Below are 23,721 nucleotides of genomic sequence, written 5' to 3'. Positions count from 1 at the left end.
TGAAAGAACAGACTGAGATAACAAAAGCTGAGAGAACAAATGTGTCATCCTCCTCTTCCTTCGTTTTTTTTCTCCGTAAAAGGTTCTTTTTCTCCCTGTGCCGTTAATATCGAACAAAGAAGCTGCTGTGCATCCACTAACTGCTTGTGAGCTTGAATAAGTCCAGCGTCTGAGCTGTGATAAGTCGCTCCTAAACAAACTGCACTCTTGTGTGAGACCGTTTAATTGGCAAAAATGGAAACAAATAAATCCATGTTGAATTTTCTAACCTTGTTTTTGTATTTTTTACTTGGCTGTATTTGATAAACATTATAAACATGTGCTGCAGAGGCCTTAATGATCAGTTTTCTGCAACATGCAGTCTTTATTCTCTCAGCCGCTCCACTGTCTCAGGATTAACTTATCTTTCCTCCAGGCGGTACGCGCAAGCTAGATTCTGCATCCTTAACACTCCCCCCCCCCATTTCCTCATAGGAAGAGTCCAAAAGCTAAACCTGTGTAGTGATATGTACAGTACAGTACAGTGAGGTAAACTGAATTATCCTTCACAATGCCATGGCAAGACCTGGAAGTGAATTCTTTGTCTGCAAACTGGTGACCTGCAGGACTACAGATCATTTGTATTTTTACAAATACAAATACAAAAGTATACATACAACACTTGAAAATGACCTTATTATCCTTATTTTGATATTTGTGGTCGGTCACATACACTTCACATCACAGATAACCATTTTAAAAACCATCCACAATTCAGCATGTTTCTGAATAGGGTTATTAATTAATTAATTTTAGAGATTAGCATTTGTTTCTCTGCTCCACACAGAGAAACAGATGGTTTCCGTTCAGTTCTATGCAGTACATAAAAAATCAATTAGATGAACATCTTAACTTGCTTGAGTTGTATAATTCCTCACAGTAAGCATCAAGTCTGTATTAATTACAATCAAAGTTGCAATATTGTTGTGACACATTGCATTGGAAATGAAAAATGAAAGGAAACCAAAAGCTGCCTTGAGGGATAAGAAAAATACATCCAAAAAGACGATTTCAAAAATGGCCAGCCAAAATATCAAGTACAGATGATTTGTAGTTGAGGAGCTAAACCCTGCAAACACACTGGCAGGGTCTATCAACACCAATGTGACCCAAAGTGAAATCGCACATGACTTTATATCCAAAACAGTGAATAACATTAATCAGGTAAATTGTTAATTCTTTCAAAAATATTTATTTACATTGCATTAAAAAAACATTTGCTGATTTATGTCTTCCTTTAGCCATTCATTACGTGCATCTGCATATCCTGGAGTCTATGTCAGCTGATATTCATGAATTATTCACTAATGACTGTTAAAGGATTCAAGTCAAACGTTTTTGCCCACAATCAACTTGTAATGCAACATTGGCATTAAAAAAATGTTCCTTAATCATGTGCCCAGCAGACATTATGACAGGAACATTGTAACTCCGGCAGATGCTGACTTTGATCTTCTGCTATTTAAAAATCTTTCATATATAAGGTAGCTATTACTGCTTTGTTATAATGCTGTTTGATTTTCCTGTAGGTTAAGTCCACCAGACTGACAAACTCTTTGCTGTCTTTGTAATGAACACTAAGCACCTTTGAGTTAGCACACAATGTGCTGCGAAGCCTTGAATATGACGCGTCATCAAAACTGATCTGCCATAACAAGACTAGTTGTTACTGTACTCACCATATACAAACAGTACATATTCAGCACTGCTGGTCCCAAGGTGGTTGCTGGCCTCGCAGCGGTATGTGCCATTGTCCGTTTTGTTTAGTGTGGTGATGGTTAGTTCCCTGCCCTCCACGATCATACGCTCGATGTCTGGCAGCTCTCCTCCATCTTTTGACCACAGTACCGGTTCAGGTCTGGGAAAGATGATACAGATTAGATTTTCTTTTAATCCTTCTGCTAATGATTTCCTAAATGTAAAGAGATAATAAATAAACTGAAGAAATATTCTTGAGAAATGATATTCTATAATGAAGATGAATCACATATGCCTATAAAAACTAAATTAATTATGAATGCCAACTTACATTGGGTTGCCTATGGAAACACACTCCAATTTGAAGTATTGACCTTCTTGTGGAATAATCACTGAATGTGAGATCTCCAGATGGGGAGCGTCTGCAAAGAAGACACAAAAAAAATCCAATGCTGTGACACTATTGTGTGTTAGAGGCTCTCTAACTCGAACACTGATCGTGGTACAACAGTAGTTACTTCTTTACCCATTGGGCAGCTCTTAGCTTTAGCCAATATCCCTGTTCTGCTTTGGTACTAATCCCTTACCTGCAAACTAATCCTACACTAATCCTGAGCAAATGCAAAGCTAAACCTGCAGACATAAATGTAATCTCAATCCTTGTATTTCTTCTCAATGCTAATCTTACGCCTAATCCAGCTTTGCAGGGTGTGTATGACTGCACTCACAGTGGACCTCCAGGACCTCAGTTGTCATATAGGGGTTGGACAGAGCCACATGCTCCACACTGCAGGTGTAGGCGACGCCGTCGTCCCGTCTGTCCACCTGGAACTGGAGGGTACTCCTCACTGTGAATGATTTTCCTGTGGCATTCGCCTTCGTAGAGCCTGCAGAAAGTCAGAAAATGAACAGGGGAGGAATACGCTGGTGAATTTCTAATATTACTGGGGAACAATTCTGGATTTTGTTTTGAAAAAAGGAGCAGAGAAAAACAGAATTTGGCTCAAACATTAACTAAAACGTGAGAAACATGAAATTTTATTTCAAGATGTTTTTCTGACATAGACAGCTGCGGTGTTGTTGTTGTTGTTGTTGTTGTTGTTTTTCCTCTGCATCTCCTTTGAGGGAGAGAATCCTTGGCCTTTGAAAGTCAAGTCAAAGTAGAGTGAATGGTGGGGGGGAGAGCAGTATGAGCGTTGACTCGGTTGGTTGGGTGTGTTTGCTCCTCCAGGACCATCTCTCAAACAACCCAGTCAACACAAACAAGCACACTCTCCCCCGGCAGCGCGAGGTGGATTTCCATAGTTGTAGTCACACCTTTTCTTTCCTTTCTTTCTTCTCCTTTGTCTTAGTTTCATGCCCAAACATTCACCCTTTACACAGCTTCAGATCTTTATTTGTGTTTGTTTTCTCCCCTGCCCTGTGACGTCGTCTTCATTTAGAGATGCCTTTTAACTTATAAGTGGAAGCGTTTCTTTGTAATTTGCTGCTGCTCTCCTGTCAACGCTTTGTGTGGTAGCGTCACTTTGCTCTGGAAACAGCTGTACAAGGCTGTGCACCTGAGCAAGGTAAAAAGGACAAATGCATTATTAGACGACAGCCTCAGAAGGACTTTTCACTGGAGCTGCTCCTCTCCTCCCCCCCTTAGATCCTGCCTACGCTACAGCAAACCGTCCCCCCCTTTCTTCTCCCTCGACTTTCTGCCATCCAGTGCAAACCCTAGTCGATCAATACCTGTGTACGTACTGACTCCACTCTTTCACTTATAAATATACACATGCACATGCAGCACATGAATCCCTTGGACTCCTAAATACTACAAACCCAGATCAACCATATTATCATCATTTTGGGCTGATCTGTCCGATTTGTTCCACTCTCTCTAATTCTCTTTGATTTTGTCATGTCCAAGGAGATTCATTTTTGATCGGAACCACTACTACTAGTGCAACTGTATGAACTGCTACTGCTACAACCTGTATTTTTCCTTATGCTACTGAGGTTGGCAGATTCAATAATAGTTCTTTTCTATATACTACAGTTATTCAAGAGTCACCGTTTTTCATGAAAGGGCTTGACAAAATCCTGAAATATTCTTTTGCACAGATGATGATGATTTGGGGTTTTTTAATAACTTTGTGTCAAAAGTTTAGAAAAGATGGAAATATAAACTAATTATTAAGTTTTTTATTTAATTTCTGTTTTACTGTTACTGTTGCTAAGTTACAGCATTCACTGTAATTAAATGTTACTAAATGTACACAATTAGTAATTTATGTATTTTGTTGTAGACATGAGTTAGAAAATCTGGTTATGACACCACTGTTCGAAAGTTTGGACCTGCCTGCCACAAAAGCCTGATTCAGTACAGTCAAATGGCTAAAAGGAGTAACTATATATTTGAATGGTATTTCATGTTTTTAGGTTATAGAAAGTCCTCTTTACAGAGAGATGTTATTTTGTATGAAAGGTAACGTTTTGTACATGGAGAATAAAATGCTGTACAATGATCCAACCTGACTGACAACTGATGGAGCAGAAAGAGACATGGATACCACTGAGTAGCAGCTAAATTAGAATAAAAGAAATCACCAGTCAGTGGTGAGACAAATTGGAAGTTTGTCATCAAAATCTCTGCAGATTTGAATAGGAACAAGTTCCTGTTTCAGTGTAACATGAAGAATATAACAAGCTGGAATTAACAGGCAATTAACATAGCAAAGCTATTCTTAAAACTTCAAAATGGAAACAAAAGGTCGGTCCAGGGTCAGCACTACTGGATTCAGACAACAGAATATCAGCTCAACATACAACGAACAGACAAATCACAGTTTTAAACCTATCCAATCTAACCACAATAATAGCAAGAGGAAGAAAACAAGGAGGAAAAAATGACATCCAACTTCACCAGCCTTCAGGAAATTACACTCTTACTGATTAATGCATCGCAAATGGGATTCTTTTTGAGACCTAATTTCAAACATCACACATCATTTGAGCAGACAGGAAGTCACAGGCCTTGTATTTGAGAGTCAAAGGCCCCGCATTTTGCCCTGAACTGCCGAGGAGGGATAGTAAGTACCTCTGTGGTGTCTAACACAAATCTCTCCAGTGTTTCCTCTTGCTCATCAAGTCGCCTGCAGCATCGGAGGTGCCATAGAGAGGCTGTCAGTCTGTTTGAAGGCGGCTGCAAGCATCGCCAGAGAGCACGCTGTGGCAGCTTTCATAAAAATGAGAATGTGCCCAGGTGCACCTGCTTTGAACCAGAACCCCAAGAGGCAAGCAGATCTATATTCAGGCAACTGGGGGCGCTCCTGTAATCACCACCCCTGTGTCTTTTTTTAATAAGGTGGAACCTCAGTAGCAGGATTAGATTTTTCAAAAGTGTAGGCCAATTAGATTAATTAGAGTAATATTAGGGTTGGTCAGGTATAGTTTGGAAGATTTAAGTTTTGGCTGCCCTTCAGATGATTAATTTTTTGTGTTCATTGGGTCAGCTTTGAAGAAATCACTGCAAAACAATTTGAGCCTTTGTTTATTTCATGAAGGCATCAGAGGCATGCTAATAGCGCATTCATTTTTTACAACTATTTCAGACCGTGCTTCTTTTAATGCCAGGACCTCCTGCTCAGGCAGGTTTGCCTGTCTGCTGACCAATAATTATCAAAATGTCTGTCTGTCCCTCCTTCCTTCCTGTTCTCTCTTTCTTTGATATCATTTCTCAATTAATTTGTTGTAGGAAGCCTCTACAGTAAACTCATATCCACAAGAAATAAATGGCTCATTTAGCAGTAGTTGGGATCTTTGATTTTACATTGGACCTTGTTTATCCTTAATGACCAATCTTGCACAATCAGTGTTTTGGTGTTTGGTAGCTGGAGGGTAAAGAGGCATTGAGACAAGCTAGCAACTGCTCTGCTGGAAAATTTGTGTTGGATTCCGGTGTGAAAAGGCAACCATTGCTGTTTTTCTACCAGTTTAAATCAATTTGATCTTGTGTATTGTAATGCTTAAAAATGCTCACACAGTAACATACAACACTTTATCCAAGCCAGCAGGCCTTAATGCACTCATCGGCACTAATTTTCTATGATACTGTATTTTTTGATGCAAGTTAAGCTTTGATTCCACGTTTGTAACTTTTTTTCTTCTTTTTTTCATTTATTTTAGAATGCAACAGCAAATGGCTTCTTGGCTTATTCCCAGAAGCTTTTATACTTCAGTGTTTACTTAAACTAAACATCAAACACTTTGGGCAAACAAAAAAGGCCCAGGGAGAAACTATTACAACTTGATACAAATACAAGTGAAATGAAAAACTCATAAAAATAAATTTCTTTAGACTACATGAATCTGATATTTCATCATTTATAATATTTCAGCTACAATAGAAGATGAAACCAGCAACGGTTTGCATGTCTCAGCACTATATTGTACATTACTCCCTGCGCACAGGCTCCCAGGCTGAGTAGTGTAGCTGTAGTTTTGTAACTATTGGCTGAAAATGTGAAGTCGCGAATGATTGAAATCAGAGTATTTTTTACTTTTTGTTGTTGTTTTTAAAGTGATTCTATTACAAATGAGGAATTTTGCTTCAGTGTCATGGTTTATTTATAACTTCCTCCAATATTTCCAGGCCCTGTGTAAATAGATGTTTTAATGATTAGTGTGCTCTGAAGTTGCTTCACTTGCTGTAGAAAATCAAGTGTAAATCGTCCAAAAATAGCTCAAAACTACCATCTAAGGCAATAAATGTAGAACACTTTCTGCAACATATGCTGGTGTATTGAAATAATGTCAAGTTTAAACCCAGAGCAAATAAATGTGTTAACTCTGATTGATGCTGTTGCTGTCTGTGGCAGCACCACAGTGAGCTCCTGTACGAATGAGGCACTTGATCTCGATGCAGGGATCATGGCCTTGATGAGGATGAGAATATCAAGCCTGAAGAAGTGAAGTAAAAGAAGGCAACCTTCTCAGAAATAGAGGACGAAGAAATAAATAAACAGACCATAATACTGAAAGTGATCCAGTCACCTTATACTAAAAAAATCAACAGATGGAGAGGAACCTACTCACAGTAACTTTACACCGGACACCGTCAACACTATCACAAACTGCATCTCATGAAAACAAACAAACACACACACACACACACACACACACACACACACACACACACACACACACACACACACACACACACACACACACACGTAAAAAACAAATAAAAAAAACATTATTCTACAATTAGAGTGGAGATTTATCACCAGTCATGCTGTGATACTGTGTTTTGTGTCTAAACTATGGCATTTACTGTACCAGTTCCCTTGGCAGTTAAATTAGGCAATTAATTGAGAGTTGTGATTATTAATTAAAGCATCGTGGTTACACATCACTGAAATAAGACCTGTTTGAATTATGTCCATAAACAGCACATGCACAGAGCTTGTAATATATATTTAAAATGAATGAAGATATGTTAATGATTCAAAGATTTAAAGCAAAATTTGAAAAATATCATGCTGTCAGTCTTGTACAGTAATACAAAATTTCAAAATATATTTCAGATTCAACATTAAGGCCTGAAGTTGAGTGCACTCATTTGCATATGAAAATATTCAGCACAACCCTCGCTCTTTGCTATAGTAGATGCTGGATATATGGAAAACGCTGTGATCATCAGACCTCTTTATATAACAGGGGCATGCACAGTAGCACAAACACAAACCGGCTGGATAACTTTGATTCTTCGGTAGTAAACACATCATGTTTTTCTACAGAAAAACGGGCAAAGAAATTGGAGAAAGCTGCTGCTTCTGTGGCTGTACACGTTTGACAATTAAAAGTTGCAACAAAGTCAACATATTGGGGAAAAGTCAATGTGAGTGATCGCAAACAGCAGGGTGCAACAGATGTTATACTGCTGTACAATCTAAGAATGCAAATTGTTAAGAAATTAAAGGCATATAAAACAAAGTTATATATCATTTTTGCTCTGCTTGATCTTCAATTCAAAATGAAGAATCACAAACATTTATTATAACAACAATAATAGTAACATTAATAATAATGATACATGTATTTATTGTTTAGACTCAAATGTCTTGATTTCTTGTCTGCCTGAAAATAAACATGTTGTGTGGCTTATTTGAGTGTGCCATATCTCTGGGAATGGTATATATAGACCACTTCATGTATGCAAAGAGAGTGACAGTGGGTGGGATTTTTTCCTCAATAAGATTAAAATTTAAAGGCTATAGCTGTCATTCAGCGACACAAGTAATTTGTATGGCTGTATACTCTGCAAACAAATTATTTGACACTGGGTGACAGTTGCATTTGAGGTTTGTAATGCTGTGTGCTTCTAATATAAATTGTTGAAAAACAAATCATCAGAGCATGAAATAAATATGACATGCTTTTGCTATTATACCTGCTGTCATCTTGGAGCTTTGTAGACTGGTCTCCCAGTGGGGATGGATTTGACTGACAGCAGACACTGGTGGCAATGATCTACCACAGAAGAACCAATGGCAAAACATGCTGTTCCCAGCACATACCTGCTAAAGAAAGCTTTAAAGCAGCACCTATAAAAGACTTGGATCCAGAGCACTGATTGACATTTCTCCTCTTTGACACTTTGACATGGAAATGAAGTTTTTAAGTCAAGCCCTCCAGTCTTGGCTTTGTTCTTTATCTCTCTTTGACTTGGAGATGCATCACACCAGGTCTGTTTGCCCAAGTGGCTTAATAAAACCCACCGTGCACTGGTAAAACTAATAGAAGCACATTTGTATACAAGACGCTAGTTTGGGGCAGACTTGGGGCACATGAAGTTTCTTTCAGAGATATACAATACACACTCATATAAATGTAGGGAACCACTCTTTTGTTTTAATTTTGTGATGCCTGCTGACCTATAAATGGAATAAAAGTATTACATTTTTATTTGTATCCACAAAGGACAGACATGGAAGCTATAGGTATATCTGTGGCATCCCTTGATCTTACATTTTGGCATTTGTTTTAAGTGTTTATGTCCACTTAAGTTAACTTTTGAGCGGTAAAGCTGTATTTTAAAGTATATCTCATGACAGAAAGTATAAAAAGAGATCATCTCAGTGCCTCTTGAGATGGACAGCAAGCCTGGTTGTGATGCTGTGTGCCAGCTTTCCACTGGCCTTTCAGGAATCTACGTGCATGTCATTTCAACAAGAACACTTCATATCCTAGCCCCTCTCCCATCAATCATCATGCCATGTTGGGCAGACACAGACAGAACCACCAAGAAAAACCTCTCTAGTGCAAATCTTCAATAAAGAGCAACTGTCACACTGAGTCTCCGCAGCAGGCTCCATTACATTAAAGAGCTTCACACAGCTTACCTCTGCCATCAAATTGAGGAAAAACATTCTATTTCTATTTTTTAATGTTTTTGTCTTTTTGGGGCTTTTTTTTTTTGAAGCTGAAATAAGACAGTGATAAAAGATATAAAAAATACAAAGTGCAGAGCTTCTGATACTTTGCAAAGAGGTATACAAGAAAGAGGAAGCTTGTAAGACACACAGCATGAAACCGCAGAAAACTTCTGCTGGTTTAGTGTGATCAGCACACATTACACTGCACCATCTGCTGCCTAATGCATTGCCTCTTTCACAGTTTTTTTCCAGTCTGGGTGAAGTTAGATAAGTGGCCTTTCTGAGTTTGTGTGTTCTTGCATCCTCCTTGACTCATTTAACCAATCGCTGCTGTTTGAAAAAAATAAAGCACCTTGGAGCCACCTACGGAACAAATGGGACGCCTGACGAGATCAGCTCATAACATTCAGATAGCGCTTTGGTAGGTATTACAGAGAGTTTGAAAGCATGGAATGAATTAACATCCGTTTGTCCTTTTAACTCAACACCAAACATGAAGCACAAACCTGTAAGCATGAGATTTTGGCGCTCATAATCTTCAGAGGCTCTAAAGACAGTTTTGGAGGGACAGCTTTTCTCTAAAACATGATTCTTGATCAACAGAAAATTGATCTACAACATTTTGAGTTATTTGATCAAAATCATTTCATCAAGCAACAATGTTTGAGGCTTCAAAAATGTGAGGATTTGCTACTTTTCTCTTATTGTAAACTGAAAACAAGTACACTTAACTTTATAATTAGAATCAACAAGAGGGACTCCTATATGTCTTCACCTTGGTCAGGTAGTGACATGTGGACTGATCCGCCACAGTCCAGCAACATTTGGACAGTTTCCAATGACAGCAGCAACGCTGGCTGTGAGCCAGGCAAATCATAGCACCACCAAACCCCGGCCAGTGGAACAATGCAAGAATATGAGCACAAAGGAGTGCAGCAGCTGAATGACTTGACAGTAATGATGCCTCCAAGAGGGTACAAGTGGGAAAAGAGGATACAACACTCTGTGAAATCCACACCACATGCTTACCTTGGACCTCCTTGTCATTTCGGAACCACCGGATGTTGGCAGCTGGTTTGCTGCCTGATGTGGTGCACGTCAGGGTGATTATGTCCCCCTCCATGGCAGGCTTGGTGAATCCTGTAATTTCCGGTCGTGATGGCACTCCTGTGGTGCATGGATACATGAATATAAATAACATCCTGAATACATGTATATGATGAGCGAAGTAATCCACCATTTTTTTAAGGCAAAAAAATGTAGTAGGTCGTAAACAAAACAATAGGTATTCTATAAAATGATGTGATGGCTCACAATAAATGCAAAACTAAATTTAAGTTTGTGGTTAACAACATTGTTAATTACCTGATATCTATTCTTGAAGTTTGCTATGACTACTTTCTTATCTGCTGTAACATGCCTGACATGGGTCATCTTACAGATACATCAGTAAAAAAATATATTGTAAGTCGACAGTGGGGGAGTTAACTCCTATCCTTCTACATACCTGTCTGTCTTACACAGGTGCCAAAAGATTGCGTTTTTATAGTTGTCCTGCCTGGCAGAAAATTAAACCTAGTGACATTAGCAGATTACAAGCTCAACTGTTCCTTCGTCTAGTAGATAAAGGTAAAATGTAATGCAGATATGTTATATTCCTACAAAGTAACAAGTGTGTGGAAAAGAAAAACAAAGTGTGCAGGTATTCATGCCGTCAGAATGTGAAGAATTAGCAACAAGTAATTGGACTGTGGGGACTGGACCAAAACAGGCACGCTCACCCAGAACAGTGAGAAAGGCCTTGGTCGTCTTGACAGGCATGGTGAAGAGCGAACAGGTGTACTGGCCCTCGTCTGACAGGCTGACGTCACCGATTTTGATGGTGAGCTCCTGCCACGAGGCTCGCACAAGCTCGATTCTGTGGTCCCTCAGAGCTGTATAAAGAAGAAACATGATGCAGAGAATCACAGAGCGCACCAAACAAAATACAGAATCAGAGTTCACTATTGGGCAAATCAATGCTGATTTCAGTGATGGCAATTAACTTGAAGAAATGTCATTTGTAGTTCAGATGACCTTTAGAGAACAAGGACAAATGCACTGTACTCACTTATTTCAAGTATCTGTCAATTGCTTCAAACACATACTTTGGCCAATGGTTTGAAACATTTTCTTTACATTTGCATTCTAGTCTAACAGTCTTATTCACAGGCAGTGAGAATACAAAAGGCATCAGCAGGATGTACTGAAGCATAGTAGCAGAAAAAGCTACGGTCCTAGATTAAAATATCTATTTAGGTAATCACTTACATTCCAGGTATTGATTTACACTCACTTTAACGCTTTTAGCAACTGACTCTGCCGGTGACATTTTTCACCTAGAACATTGATACCAAAAACTTTAACCTGTCCTTGTACAGAACCAGGTAGTCTACAGTTTCTGTGAAAAAGAAAAAGTAATTCAATTAGTACCAACAGAATTTAGTGCAGATAATGGCTGACCAATAATTCACTGCAGCGTTTATTAACTGCCATTGCCACTGGATCAGGATAATTATATTCCAGCATTGTTTACAAGATATCTGTTGTCCACATTACAGAATTTAAGCAAAGTATAATGATGAAATTAAAGGTGTAATTCTTAACAGTGGAACACACTTTCCTGTTCTGAACATCACCATTTGATTATTGTAAATTTGATTTATTTAATGTATTTGCATTTGCTTTGTATTTAAAACATTCTTGTTGATATTATACATATATTGAGATAGATTCCACCCAAATCACCCAACACCTTGCATACCACTAATAGTCATTCAAAAATAGCTGCTACAGGACAATACACATTAACCATTACTACTAGTAAGATTCATAATCACAGCTTGTAATAAAACCACACAGTGTTCTCTAGATTATGAACACCTTCACCGCTGCTCATTCAGATGAGACTACACCCTCAGAAACCTGAAGAAAAAAAAAAAACAGCGGAAAAAGGTCATCTCGCACCTGTCATCTCTTACACAATTTCAAATTTAGAATCACCTGCTTGTACAAGCGACCAATCACAGAGGGCAGGAGGGAAAGTGCTCTGCATTGAATAAATTACACATTCTTAATCCTCACTCCCTTTAGGCCTGGACAGCTCTCTCCCTGGACACTCTTTCATCTGAAGTAATTTGAACTCTATTTGATTGTACTACATAGGCCAAATCTGGCAAAATGCAGCAGAAGTAGGTGTTGATTAGGATTTAATCACCGTGGCAAATGTAAAATGGTGTCAGATAAAGAAGACATCTCTATGAAAATCTTTAACCACCTGCTCGGCTTCCATTTATTTGATTTCAGCGATACGCGCACACAGCAGACATGTGATACACAATTAAATTAGATTGGCTGAAATGATTATTAGATTTACACAGACATAGGTCGTTATCAACGACGCAGTTCTTCAGCTTCAATTACAACGTATCATTTGATGATCATTATCTTATAATCACACACAAACTAAAAAGAGAAAAATAAAGATTGGCTATAAAGATATTGATGGCCCTAAGAAGTTACTTATTAGAGAGTCTTTGTTATCCAAGAATAAAGAGTAGCATAAATAAAAACAATCTTCAAGTCAGAATTAAAATTTAATAACAAGCTGCGCCATTAGAGAACCACTTTTTTATGTGCTACAGGGCTTAATACAAACATTTGATAGTCTTATTGTAGCAAACCGCATCCTGAAACAAAGCTGTCTGATGTTCTTTGTAGTTAAGCATCCTCACTACAGAGCTTGAAAATGCCCAGAGGCCCTGGCAGACAACAGCAAACCCTTTGGTGGATGGATGCATTGGAGAGGTGATGGAGTCTAAGCAAACATCGTGCAGGAACTAAAAAGATATGGAAGTACAGGCTGAAAGGATCAAAGCTTTGGACAAGATGACATACTGTACTTCCCCTGGCCCTTATCCCTCTATCTCTGCAACGCACAGAAAAGACAGAGAGAAACAGGCCCACTTCTCTTCATCTTCACCCCCTGTTCCTCAAAGCACAAAGACCTCTGAGATGCTGATAAATGTTCTGGCTGGATTCTAAGAAGGATTTGTTAGGGAAAGAAGACAGTTTTTGTTTAATGCGATATTCCACTCAAAATCTGTGGGCGGAAAAGTGAAAATGTTGTAGTTTGTACAGCAACTGTGTTCATGACCGTTACAACAGATTTAGTTCCGTTTTTTCTGTGAGAAAAATGAACAAAGAATCAAATAAAATGTCCATAGAAACCTTCCAAACTACTGCAGCATGATGCACTTCTCCGTCGTCCATCTGCACGGTCAGTTTGATCCAAACTGTCATCGTTTTGGCAAAATAGGACTGGAGCTTCCATGTTGCACCATTGCCACCCAGCTCCATCGTAGCGTATTCAGCCATATTTCACGATAATTATGAGTGTTTGGAACACATTGAACATTTTGTTGGACAACAGAGAAGTGGACTATGCTGCAGGAGTGGCCCTAGAGATTTTCTTTGGACTTTCTTTAAATTTCTTTGCTGAAATTCATTGTCTTTGTAATCCATAGAAACTAAAATAAACTCAACCAGACAACAGCTGCTGTAAAACACCTTTTAACATTGTGTGTTACTCTGAAGATGTAAACTATCACTATAAATATAATAAATGGTGACCAAACACAGCACAGACTTCTGATAATTCCAAGTGACATTAAAAGTACCAAGTAAGTTATGCCTTATTTTTTTCTTTCTATCCACTGAACAATATCACATTAGCATCAAAACAGAAGTGACTCTAAATGTCAGAAGCTGAAATACAGATTTACTTTGAACCCAAGTAGTGGCTGAGAAACAACTTACAGTTAAACAAAAGATGGACCTGAGTGATGCATTTTGGTTAGACAGCCACTGGCACTACATAGCACGTAAATCAATGACATATTGATAGAATGAGATGTACAAAGGTTTGAATAACCCAAAGACAAGTGTTATCTATTACTCAAACAGCATATGGCCGGGAAGCCATACTACTAGAATCCAATCCAGGCTAGAGGCCCAGATTGTGGGCAGATCTGTCACAATCAGACCCAAATGCCAGCGGCTGACAAAGCTTTTTTCCAGGTGCTTTAGGAAATCAATGTGATGAAAAGGTTCATTTCCCCCAAACCCTAGATAGCTCCTGTGCTGTTCATTCTGCTTAGGAGGAAGCATAAATCTGCACCCTGACCTTGTGTATGCTACAGCCTTGCAGCATGGCAGCTTAATGCGCAGTACATCTCCCGTGATGGAGGCCTTACCAAGGCTGTCTCAAATCAGTAAAACTGACACCCCGGTTCCCCCTCAGGGCAAGGAATACTGTTGCTATGGCCCTTTGATGCAAAGTTATGTTTGCCTTGTTTCCCTGACAGTCCTTTGCACCACCGACCATATCAGTGGAAGGCCAGTCTGAGGTCTCCCAAGAGAACTGCAGTTTGTCAAGATTCAGTTTTATCAACATCGCTCAATTTTGCTAAAAGCTGCATTATCTGAATATACCATGTCTGAAATCCTGTTCTTGCACATGAAAACAGCTGTTAAAAATGAATTATTACCATGTGATGCACTGTTTTGATGTGCAAGAAAAGTGGTGACGCTTTGGTTGGTAGCTACATTAGCTCTGTCCTCAAATAAAACTGGAAGCAGAGGAACTGGAAGTGCACTTATCACATGGCATTCACTTCTGCACTCCACTGAGCAGCAGACAGATGTTAACCAGTGTTTCTAATCCAAATGATGAAGTGTCTACTGACAGTCCAGATAGAAAGGACATTTTACATCTATCCATTAGTCTTGGAAACAAGCCGATGGCTCTCGGGTTCAGCCAAAATATGTTACATCCGCAATGCTGAGTGTCCCCATTTGGCCATTTTTGCATGCCCTGTAACCACTTTGAGCCAGTCCTGGAATGTGAAAGCACTAGCTGTCCTTCAGCGAGAACACAGGGTCCTGGCGCACCCCCCCACTCTCCAGCCAGGGGCTCCACTCTTTGCAATTAGAGTGTGTTTGCTGCTGGCTGTGCTCGCTCAGTGACTGTGTGGGCGATTCTGGACGTGTTCCAAGGCTAGTTGTGCAGGCAGGGGGCTCTTTCCCACCACACATGTGGCTGCAATTAAGAGAAGGAAAGGGCCTTGTTCCAGAGGGCCATTGTTACTGCCCGCGCTCTCAGAGATCCCACGGAGCAGATGCTACTCAAATTGGACTCATTTTCAGCGCTTGAAGGAGGGGAAAAGAAGGAGGAATTCTCCCAGCAGCTACGCTACGTCCCCTCTTCAAGTGGTGAATAATGAGACTGAATATATTTTTGTCTGTCCATTTTTCAGCCCACTGACATACGCTTGATTGTACACGGTGGGATTTTTTTCTGCCTGCGCGCCCCCTTTTTCATATGAACTCCCTAAATCAAATTTTTATTGAAACAAGTGCCTGCGGGGTTACATCATTCTGTTGGTTTACAATGCAGTTTAACACATTTAAGGATTTGTAAAGACATTTTACACATAACAATGACTTAGCCCCGGTAAAAAAGATTCTAACATTTTTCAGGTGGGTCTTCAACTTCTCAAGACATTCAAATATAGCCATATTCATCATAAGAGCTAATTATACATGAGAGTCCAGCATGGCACAGAGCTAAGTATAATACATACAAGAGCAGCTCTTCACATTAGAGGTGATAGCTGAGTGTATAGTTCCATAGTGGTAGATTCACATTTCAGTGAAAACGGAGGTAACCCAGTACACTTAAAAGCCCATTAGTCCCTGAAGACATAAGCTGTGGCCATGATACTCTTTCTGCATTTTCCGCCAGTAAAAAAGCCCCTGAAGAGTAAACAAAACACTTCAAATAACAAACTTGTCCAAACTTCACTTAAGTGTGGGATTCTGCTCACAAGAAACAGCACATTGTGGCAAAGCATCACATGGTTTATCCACTTATGAAATCAACTTCATGGTATGTTTAACACTTATACACTTTTTCTAACATTTCTCTTGCTTTTCAGATGTGTCTATAAACCAATAATGAAGGCAATGACTAAGAACACGGAATATGTCAAATTGAGAATACATTTACACACACATATCTGAGTCCTAGCTGAGGTAAGTGTCCACTACACTTGCTTACAAGAGACCCACCATCAAATGTTGTGTGTTTACTAGAATGGACGTTTAAATGTGCTTTCATTGGTGCTCACTCCAGTAATTGCATCCTTGGTAATTATCCTTCATTCTCTCAAGCTAATGAATGTTTTAATGCTCACATTAGAGCATTCATTTAGCACATAACAGCATTTTGATTACTACGAGCCAATTAAGATCAATTTTGCTTTGTGACCTTTATGATCTAGGCTGAATGCCCCAATTAAATGTCATGAATGATGAACCATAAACCTCTGAGAGATGAAATTGAGATGAGGAAAAGCGATGTACAATTTGCCACAGCACGTATGTATACACACGATACTGTAGATTAAATGAGCAATTTGTTATCTGCCTTTGACATGCAACCTGCAGTAACTTCTCATTAATTGCATTATTCATATTCGCCCTATCTGACAAAAGATTCTGCTTCCATCCTGCATGCCTGCAGGAATGTCATTACCATTCTCTACAGCATCGCTACTTAGGTTTTATCCTTTCCCAAAGAAGCCAAAAGTGAAGTAAATCATAATGAAGACAGCAAAAGACAGCTCTGTTCTCATTTGTCCTGCTCAGTAATAATAATTCATAACCCTGGCAACATATAAAAGGGATAATTCTACAAAAGACATATGGTCCAAATCGATTTCTTCATCATGACAGCCCACCACAGACTCGTTCCCTTCAACAGTCCCCGCTAATTGGCCTAATGTATGAATGATGTGTTGGCCTGGCTATTAAGAGGATCTATTTCTGTTGTCTCAGGTCTGTGGTGGTAATGTGTAGGAATCTGCATGCTGGTCTTTGCCATAGTGTAGTCTGAAGCCTCTGAGGTGGCAACAATCAACCAAGACTCAGATATACATAATGGATGAGGAGGAGCATGCCAAGGAACCAGCTGGCATGATATAAGAGGGGGGCTGTGTTCAGCTTTAGACAAATGTGCACAGACAGTCCAACCCATATGGATCGGCTTTGGGAATTCAGCAAGGTTAACACTCTCTTGGAGCTCCACAAGGTTTGACTAAGCCTCTTATGGGAGAAGATGAGATAGAGGTCCCTCTTATCATTTACACTCTCACCACAGATACATTCAGCTATTGAGCTGGCACCTGCCCACTATTTCCTTTCCAAGTCCAACCACATCTTTTATCCTACGTCCAGGCCAGTGACAAGACATGATATTGCTGTGTAGACAAATTGTAGGTCATAACTTGTAGGATGGACTGCTGGGAATATGTTCTACCTACCTACCTACATGAGGACTCCCAATGGGTTTATAAACTAATAGTGCGCCATTGTGATCCTTCCTCTGTTGCATGTTACAATTAAATGAAGAGAAGGTTAATTGGAATAGTCTTGTCATTAATGAAGACTGTCCTTACCAGAAAAATGACAGTGAGTCATCGCTTTAAATGACCTATGTTTGTGCTTGTCATGTTAAGTAAAGGCAGAATTATTGTGACATTGTTATAGCGAGGCAAAACCTCTTATGGAGGACGTTGGCCTCAGTGGTTGAGCATGCAAAGTGTTTGACTTTGACACCAGAGAGAAATCAGAAAACGATGTTGGAAGGCACTGACAAATCATTATTTGTATTAGGACTTTTATTACTGGCACTCGTGTCATTACTGTTACACTGGAGCAAACGATATGCATTATCTTTACAATTCTGGAAAGACACAAAAGTCCTTTTCTCCTTGGCTGTGAAAGCTACTCTTTGGGGCCTTTTTCATATTCTCATTTGTCAGACCTAAATTAAAATGGAACAAATTATAGTTGGGGCAAAGATCAGATTTTGTCTTACTTTACCCAGCAGCTGTCAGGCTCAATTGATATACTGTATTACAGAACTTCAGCTTCTTTACAGATGTTTCTCTTTGCTCCACTATAGCCGCTCTAAAGGATTTAAAAGGTCATTTTAATACTATTTTTCCTCCCTCACTATTTTATATCAACCTCCTAACACATTCAGACAAATGCCCTTATCTTTAATACCAAGCTTGAGGGAAACAGCGAGAGCAGATTTCAAAAAATGCCTCACAGAGTGTTTTGTCTAATTTAAGACAGAACAGTGTGTATTTTTATCATCATTTCTTAAATGTGTTGAGCATCCGGAATCACACATAAAAGCTATAAATACTGAGTTTCCTTTGGGTTGCACATGCCTAATGACAAAGTACCTTTGTGAAGAGAGAGTGGAGTAAACTTGCATGTGCATCAAACAGTAACATATGGCCATGCTGTCATGGAGACCCAGGGGAATTGTAGAAAGTGGAGGGATGGACAACAGAGACAATAAGCAAAGGGAAATGGAAAGATTTATCTAAACAGCAGGTAGAAAAAAAAAAGAAACCAAAGAAAAAATCTTAACACTGAGAGCAAGAAAATGCAACATGGCTGCATTAATCTAATCTACTCAGTGGCAGCAGTCTATGACCAGCTGTTCATCACAGGCAGAGAACAGCCTGCCTCAAGCTCAGCCGGTTTGCAGTTAGTTGTGGGACTGAAAGGTAGCATAAGGTTGAATCCAACATTTTTCATTGGCTCCTACAAGAAGGCACAACAAACGAGAGAAGAAGGACAGTTGAGGCCCTTTGCCAAGCAATTAACTGGTGATTTGGCACAGCAGAGATTTCTTCCCTGGTGTCCCACCCTCTTCCTCACATGAAGCCCATGTTATTCCACGCCTCCCGTTTCTCCTGATGGCCTCACAGGCATCGTATTAGTTGTGCCAATAAAGCTTTTCATTTGGCTGTTTAAAAGGAGATGGAGAGGAAGTGTTCCCACACTTAGCCCTGGCAACCTCTGCTGAGTGGACTACATTCATTTTGTCATTCATATTGCTCTGGAAAAGGATTCTGTCATGCAATATAAATGGCTGCCCATGAAGGGCAAAGTGGTTCATTCATATTGTGCTCTCCAAGCTCTCCTTACATGCTTGTAACATCAGCATTCTTGATTTACATGTGGATACATATTATTGCTTTGTATTCATAGGGGGTGAGACATTCTAACAAAAGACAGTTAACTGGCTTTATTTTGGCCAAAAGAAATAACCAAAAGATAGAGTGTAGAGTGTCACATCACTTCAAAGTATTTTTACTTTTTAAGTAAGTTTTTCTGATATAATTTGGTGATTTTCAAAGCCGGTTCTGCAAAGTCAAATATTAAAATCCTACATCTATTGTACACCAGAGAATACAGAAAAAATAACAATAAAAAAGGATGGTTTTGGTTCAGTGACTTTAGCTTGAATTCAAATCCTTTGGGTAAATTCAAACCACACACAATAGTATCTATTTAAGATTCAGTTAACTTTCCTTTAATTGTATTTGGAAGTAATTTCATCTAATAAAACACCTTAGACCTCATTAGTAAATCCAATCACTTGCAAGGGAGAAAGTATTTCTTCAAACTAGACTGTGACTCTCATTCTGCTGGCTCACTCTGGCGTCTCTCTCCTATCAATTGTTATTCAAAGAGAAAGTTAATCTTCAATCACTGAACCAATGATATTGTATTAACAGCTACAGCATAAATGAAATGGGTAATATACTGTGAGAAACACTGAAAGATGAACACCCCAACCCTTACAAGACCAGTCCAGTTACACTCCCTTTCACCCCAATTCCAATTTATCAACTGTAGACTTTTGTCACCTTTAAATTGGATTTGGCTGGTGGGAGCACATTATAATTCATTCTGGCTCGGGCCTTGTTTCACGAGGTTGCAACAGTGCACTTCCTTTGCAGTGACATCCAAACAGCTATACAAATGTAGGGCAGCTAAAATGCTAATTAAGCCCAATCATCTCACAATCCACAGGCGTTACTGTGTTGTAAACAACAATGTCAGTGTTGCATGATTACAAAAGTTCAATTCAGAAACAGCCTATTTCTGTTTAGTTTGTGCCCTGGGACATCAATGGAGACATAAATTCATTAAAAGTCTGCTTTGACATCACGAGTAATGCATTTCCCTCTTACCCTGTCTTTTTCCTGTATTCAGTCAAATTGTGTGCTTGCAGGCAGAAAAAGACCATTTTGAACCTTCCAAATTTGAAGAAGTAATGAAGACGACTGCTGCTGTAATATAATCTGGCTAAGACATCTTTATCACATCTCATCACTTTATCATTATGGCCATTATCCCCAGGAATATTACTCACCTTTCTTGTCCCCAAAGAATAGGGTCTGTTGTGCAGGGTTTGACCACTGGAGGGAAGTGTTATCATTGTAATCCACACGACAGGTCATGTTGGCTGCGCCCCCCTCCACCACCGTCACATTCTGAGTTATGGGGAACTGACCTTGGCTACCTGTGGGATTATGAGAGAGAGTTTGAGGTTATGGCCGTGACATGAATAGCTTGTGGTTTTGGACTGGTTGTTACTGTCTTTTCAGTGAATCATTAATCCACCATTCAGACTTTCCACCTTTCAAAGTTAATGTTCTGTCATCATAATGCTTGATTACATTGATGTCTTTGTTACATTACAGTAAACCAAAGATAGCTTAACAGAGGCCTGGCTGACTCGGACTCCAGCCTTCGACAGCTGTTGGAGCTAGAAAACAGTGTTTTTTTTCACGTTGGGAACAATGGTAGGTTTTACTCTCCCAGAGCGCCTTCCTCGCTGCCTTATTGCAGGGCCCTAATTGGTAGCATGGCCTAATTAGAGGTAGTCATGTTCTGCTGTAGAGTCTAGAGCTGCAGCTGGGTGGTAAATTGACACATAATCCTAGACACTGTGGGCCTTCGATCCGAGCGACTGCCTTGCCCTGAAACAGCCGCTCGTCACAGTGTGCAGAAGAGATCCAAATGAGGCCTAATCACCCAGCCTTGCTGGATTTTACCTTCTTATTCCACATTTGTAGTTGTCGTCTCAGCAAAGTCCCCTAATTACATTGCAGAAGCATTTCTATCCTGCCTGTGTTTTATTGAACTCTGCCAAGATGTCTAAAACCAATGTTCTTTTGTGAGAATAGTGAGAAGACAAAGTGTAAGCTAATATGAGCCTGACCGGTCCTGCCCTTTTAAGGATGACAACAGTAAACAGCAACTGTGTTAGAGCTCTTGAGTTCATGCTTGTTGCTGAATGTGCTTCATTTGTCTGGGAGCATTTCACGATCCACAAGCTAATCTTTTCCCATGTTTTCTCTTGATTTTACAGGTCTGCTTTGTTGTTCTCTTGCAATGTGCCTGAATGTGAAGGTGACATTGTCTCTGCCTCTCCCAGGTACAGTTCACCACAGGGACATTTCAACTAAGGGAGCAGCTGTCTGCCTCATTAGTCCAGCTCAAATGGGGAAGGCTGGGACAGCCAAAGGTCTGTAGATCTTCCTTGACCTCGATTGTCCTGATGGAGACCATTGTCAGCTAAAGGTGAAGGTGAGGCTGACTATAAATAGAAATGGGAAAATGATTCCAACAGGGCACATTACGCATCTGCTCATTACACGCAATCACACAATTTCACATCAACAAACACGTCAGCATTATAATAATTCAAATGCACTTGGTCGGATGTCAGCTTGGTGGCTCAACAAAACCAGCAATGCATGTCGCATCAAAAGGGGAAATGTATGCAGATGCACTGTGTGGAGAGTACCATGTGTGGAGGTGTTGTTGTCAGTTCATGCATAACTTTTGTCATATCATCTACCCCACCATCTCCCCAGTATCTTTGCTGTCTGTCTCCAGTGCATGCTCTTCACTATTCACTGAAATGCAATGAGAAACAGTCAAATCCAAACAGTAAGGAATATAACTCTAATTTTCTCAGGTCTTACCCAGCTGGGTATGTAGGATTGCTTTAGTAAGACCCTGTTGCTTAAATTTGTTTTAATTATGCCTGCAAGGCCAATAAAGGCTATACTGTGAGGTAGGGCCATGTCGTAAGCGTTATTTCAAAAGTGTTAGTGCAGGTTATTGTGCACTGCAGCTAACTGGGCTTCACCTAATAAATTCATGAAATTCCACTGTCTTGACATTCTGTAGCAGTCTAGAGTGTGGCAAATGCTGTCCTTTTTGTGGAAACATAATCCCCAGCGCCAACTACAGAGCGTTTGAGATGGTGATTGGAGGGCAGTCAGCCTTACTCCTACAGTACAGTGCCAAACAATATTCTAGAAAATTACTGAACCACAAACTGTTTCAAGGACATTGCTACACTGTGCTGAGTGACCCTGTGCACTGACCTCACTTTAAAGAAGCATATGCTCAGGTGTGTGACAAGGAGGGATATCCCACAGCATATTAAATTCAACCTGTGGCAAATTTTGTACAAAAAGATATGGTGGCACTTCACCTTTCAACTCTAGTAAGATGATAATAAACAGTTATCTCGTACTGTGGTAATGCCGTGATAATTATAAAGGTAACAACTGGGTGGATGTGCAGACGGTTTGACTGACATCCATCCCTCTACTTCTCCATCTTGATTTGAATACAATGCAGCCATTGTTAATGTTATTAGTAACACCTGTGCTTTTGCAACTATGTAAAGTCAAAATATTTGTTGTGAAAAAGGTCTGTTAGTTTTAGTGGTCCTGTAGAGGTTAAATAAATGTATTTTCCTTTTTAAATTAGTGTAGCAAGAAAAAGACATAAGCACAATGGGTGATTTGATGAAGTTGACAAAGTGTGCAGGGTCTTTAACAATTGGCTGACCTTCTGTTAGTATCTTGTAATTACTGAGATGCTGATGTAAGGTGCATTGCAATGTGCTTCACCAAATTATACAAAAATTAAAACATTCAAACCAAAGCAGACAAATGATTAAATGAGACACAATAAACAAAACAGATAATTGAAAACAAAAGCCACTACGTGTGGGATTTCAACATTTCAGACAGACTGCATACATTTTCACTACGATTATCATCAGAATTGAACAGTTAATAAACAGTAAATGCTGAAGGTGATGAAAGACACAATAAAAGCTTCTAGGTAAAAGTGTAGATTATGTTGAGCCATGGCTGTGCTCTCCTGTAAAAGTGAACCCACTGAAAGGGAACAAACAGTTCTGAGAAAGTAATGGAGGTATGAAGGTTGTCTGCTCCACTGATGATCCAAGACGACTCAGTGAAGTGCAGTGATGGAATGAGGAATAAACCTGCACTTTTGCAATATGCCTTAGGGGAGTATAAGCTATCCCTTTAACACAAAGCATATCAGCTCTACAGGCTGAAGGACTTCAATACTGGACGTTGCTGCATTCTTTTTCCGGTGCTTAGATATATTAAACTGAATGAGAGGGGACTACTCATTTTCAGTCAAGGCCAATGGCAGGTGGAAAGCTTGCACAAATTTACAGTTGACTGTATGCAAACTTCCTGCCATGACAGTGAATTGGTGAAGTGAGGATTGAGTAACCTGAGATATCTTG

The 23,721-nt window shown here is 39.6% G+C and overlaps 1 protein-coding gene across 1 annotated transcript in view; it reads right to left on the bottom strand.

Annotated features, from left to right (window-relative positions):
- The window catches only part of LOC139200283 (cell adhesion molecule 2-like), a 126,926-nt gene that overhangs the window by 5,295 nt on the left and 97,910 nt on the right, over window positions 1–23,721 (bottom strand). The window contains exons 3-8 of the mRNA XM_070829541.1: window positions 20,503–20,652; window positions 10,940–11,092; window positions 10,188–10,325; window positions 2,466–2,624; window positions 2,069–2,159; window positions 1,719–1,897 (exon numbers count right to left, since the gene is read on the bottom strand). Coding sequence (XP_070685642.1) covers window positions 1,719–1,897; window positions 2,069–2,159; window positions 2,466–2,624; window positions 10,188–10,325; window positions 10,940–11,092; window positions 20,503–20,652 — 870 coding nt within the window. The remainder of the gene's footprint in view (window positions 1–1,718; window positions 1,898–2,068; window positions 2,160–2,465; window positions 2,625–10,187; window positions 10,326–10,939; window positions 11,093–20,502; window positions 20,653–23,721) is intronic.

The sequence above is a fragment of the Pempheris klunzingeri genome, chromosome 4, assembly GCF_042242105.1.
Source record: "Pempheris klunzingeri isolate RE-2024b chromosome 4, fPemKlu1.hap1, whole genome shotgun sequence".
Taxonomy (NCBI): Eukaryota; Metazoa; Chordata; class Actinopteri; order Acropomatiformes; family Pempheridae; genus Pempheris; species Pempheris klunzingeri.
This window is presented reverse-complemented; position numbering and strand designations above follow the sequence as displayed.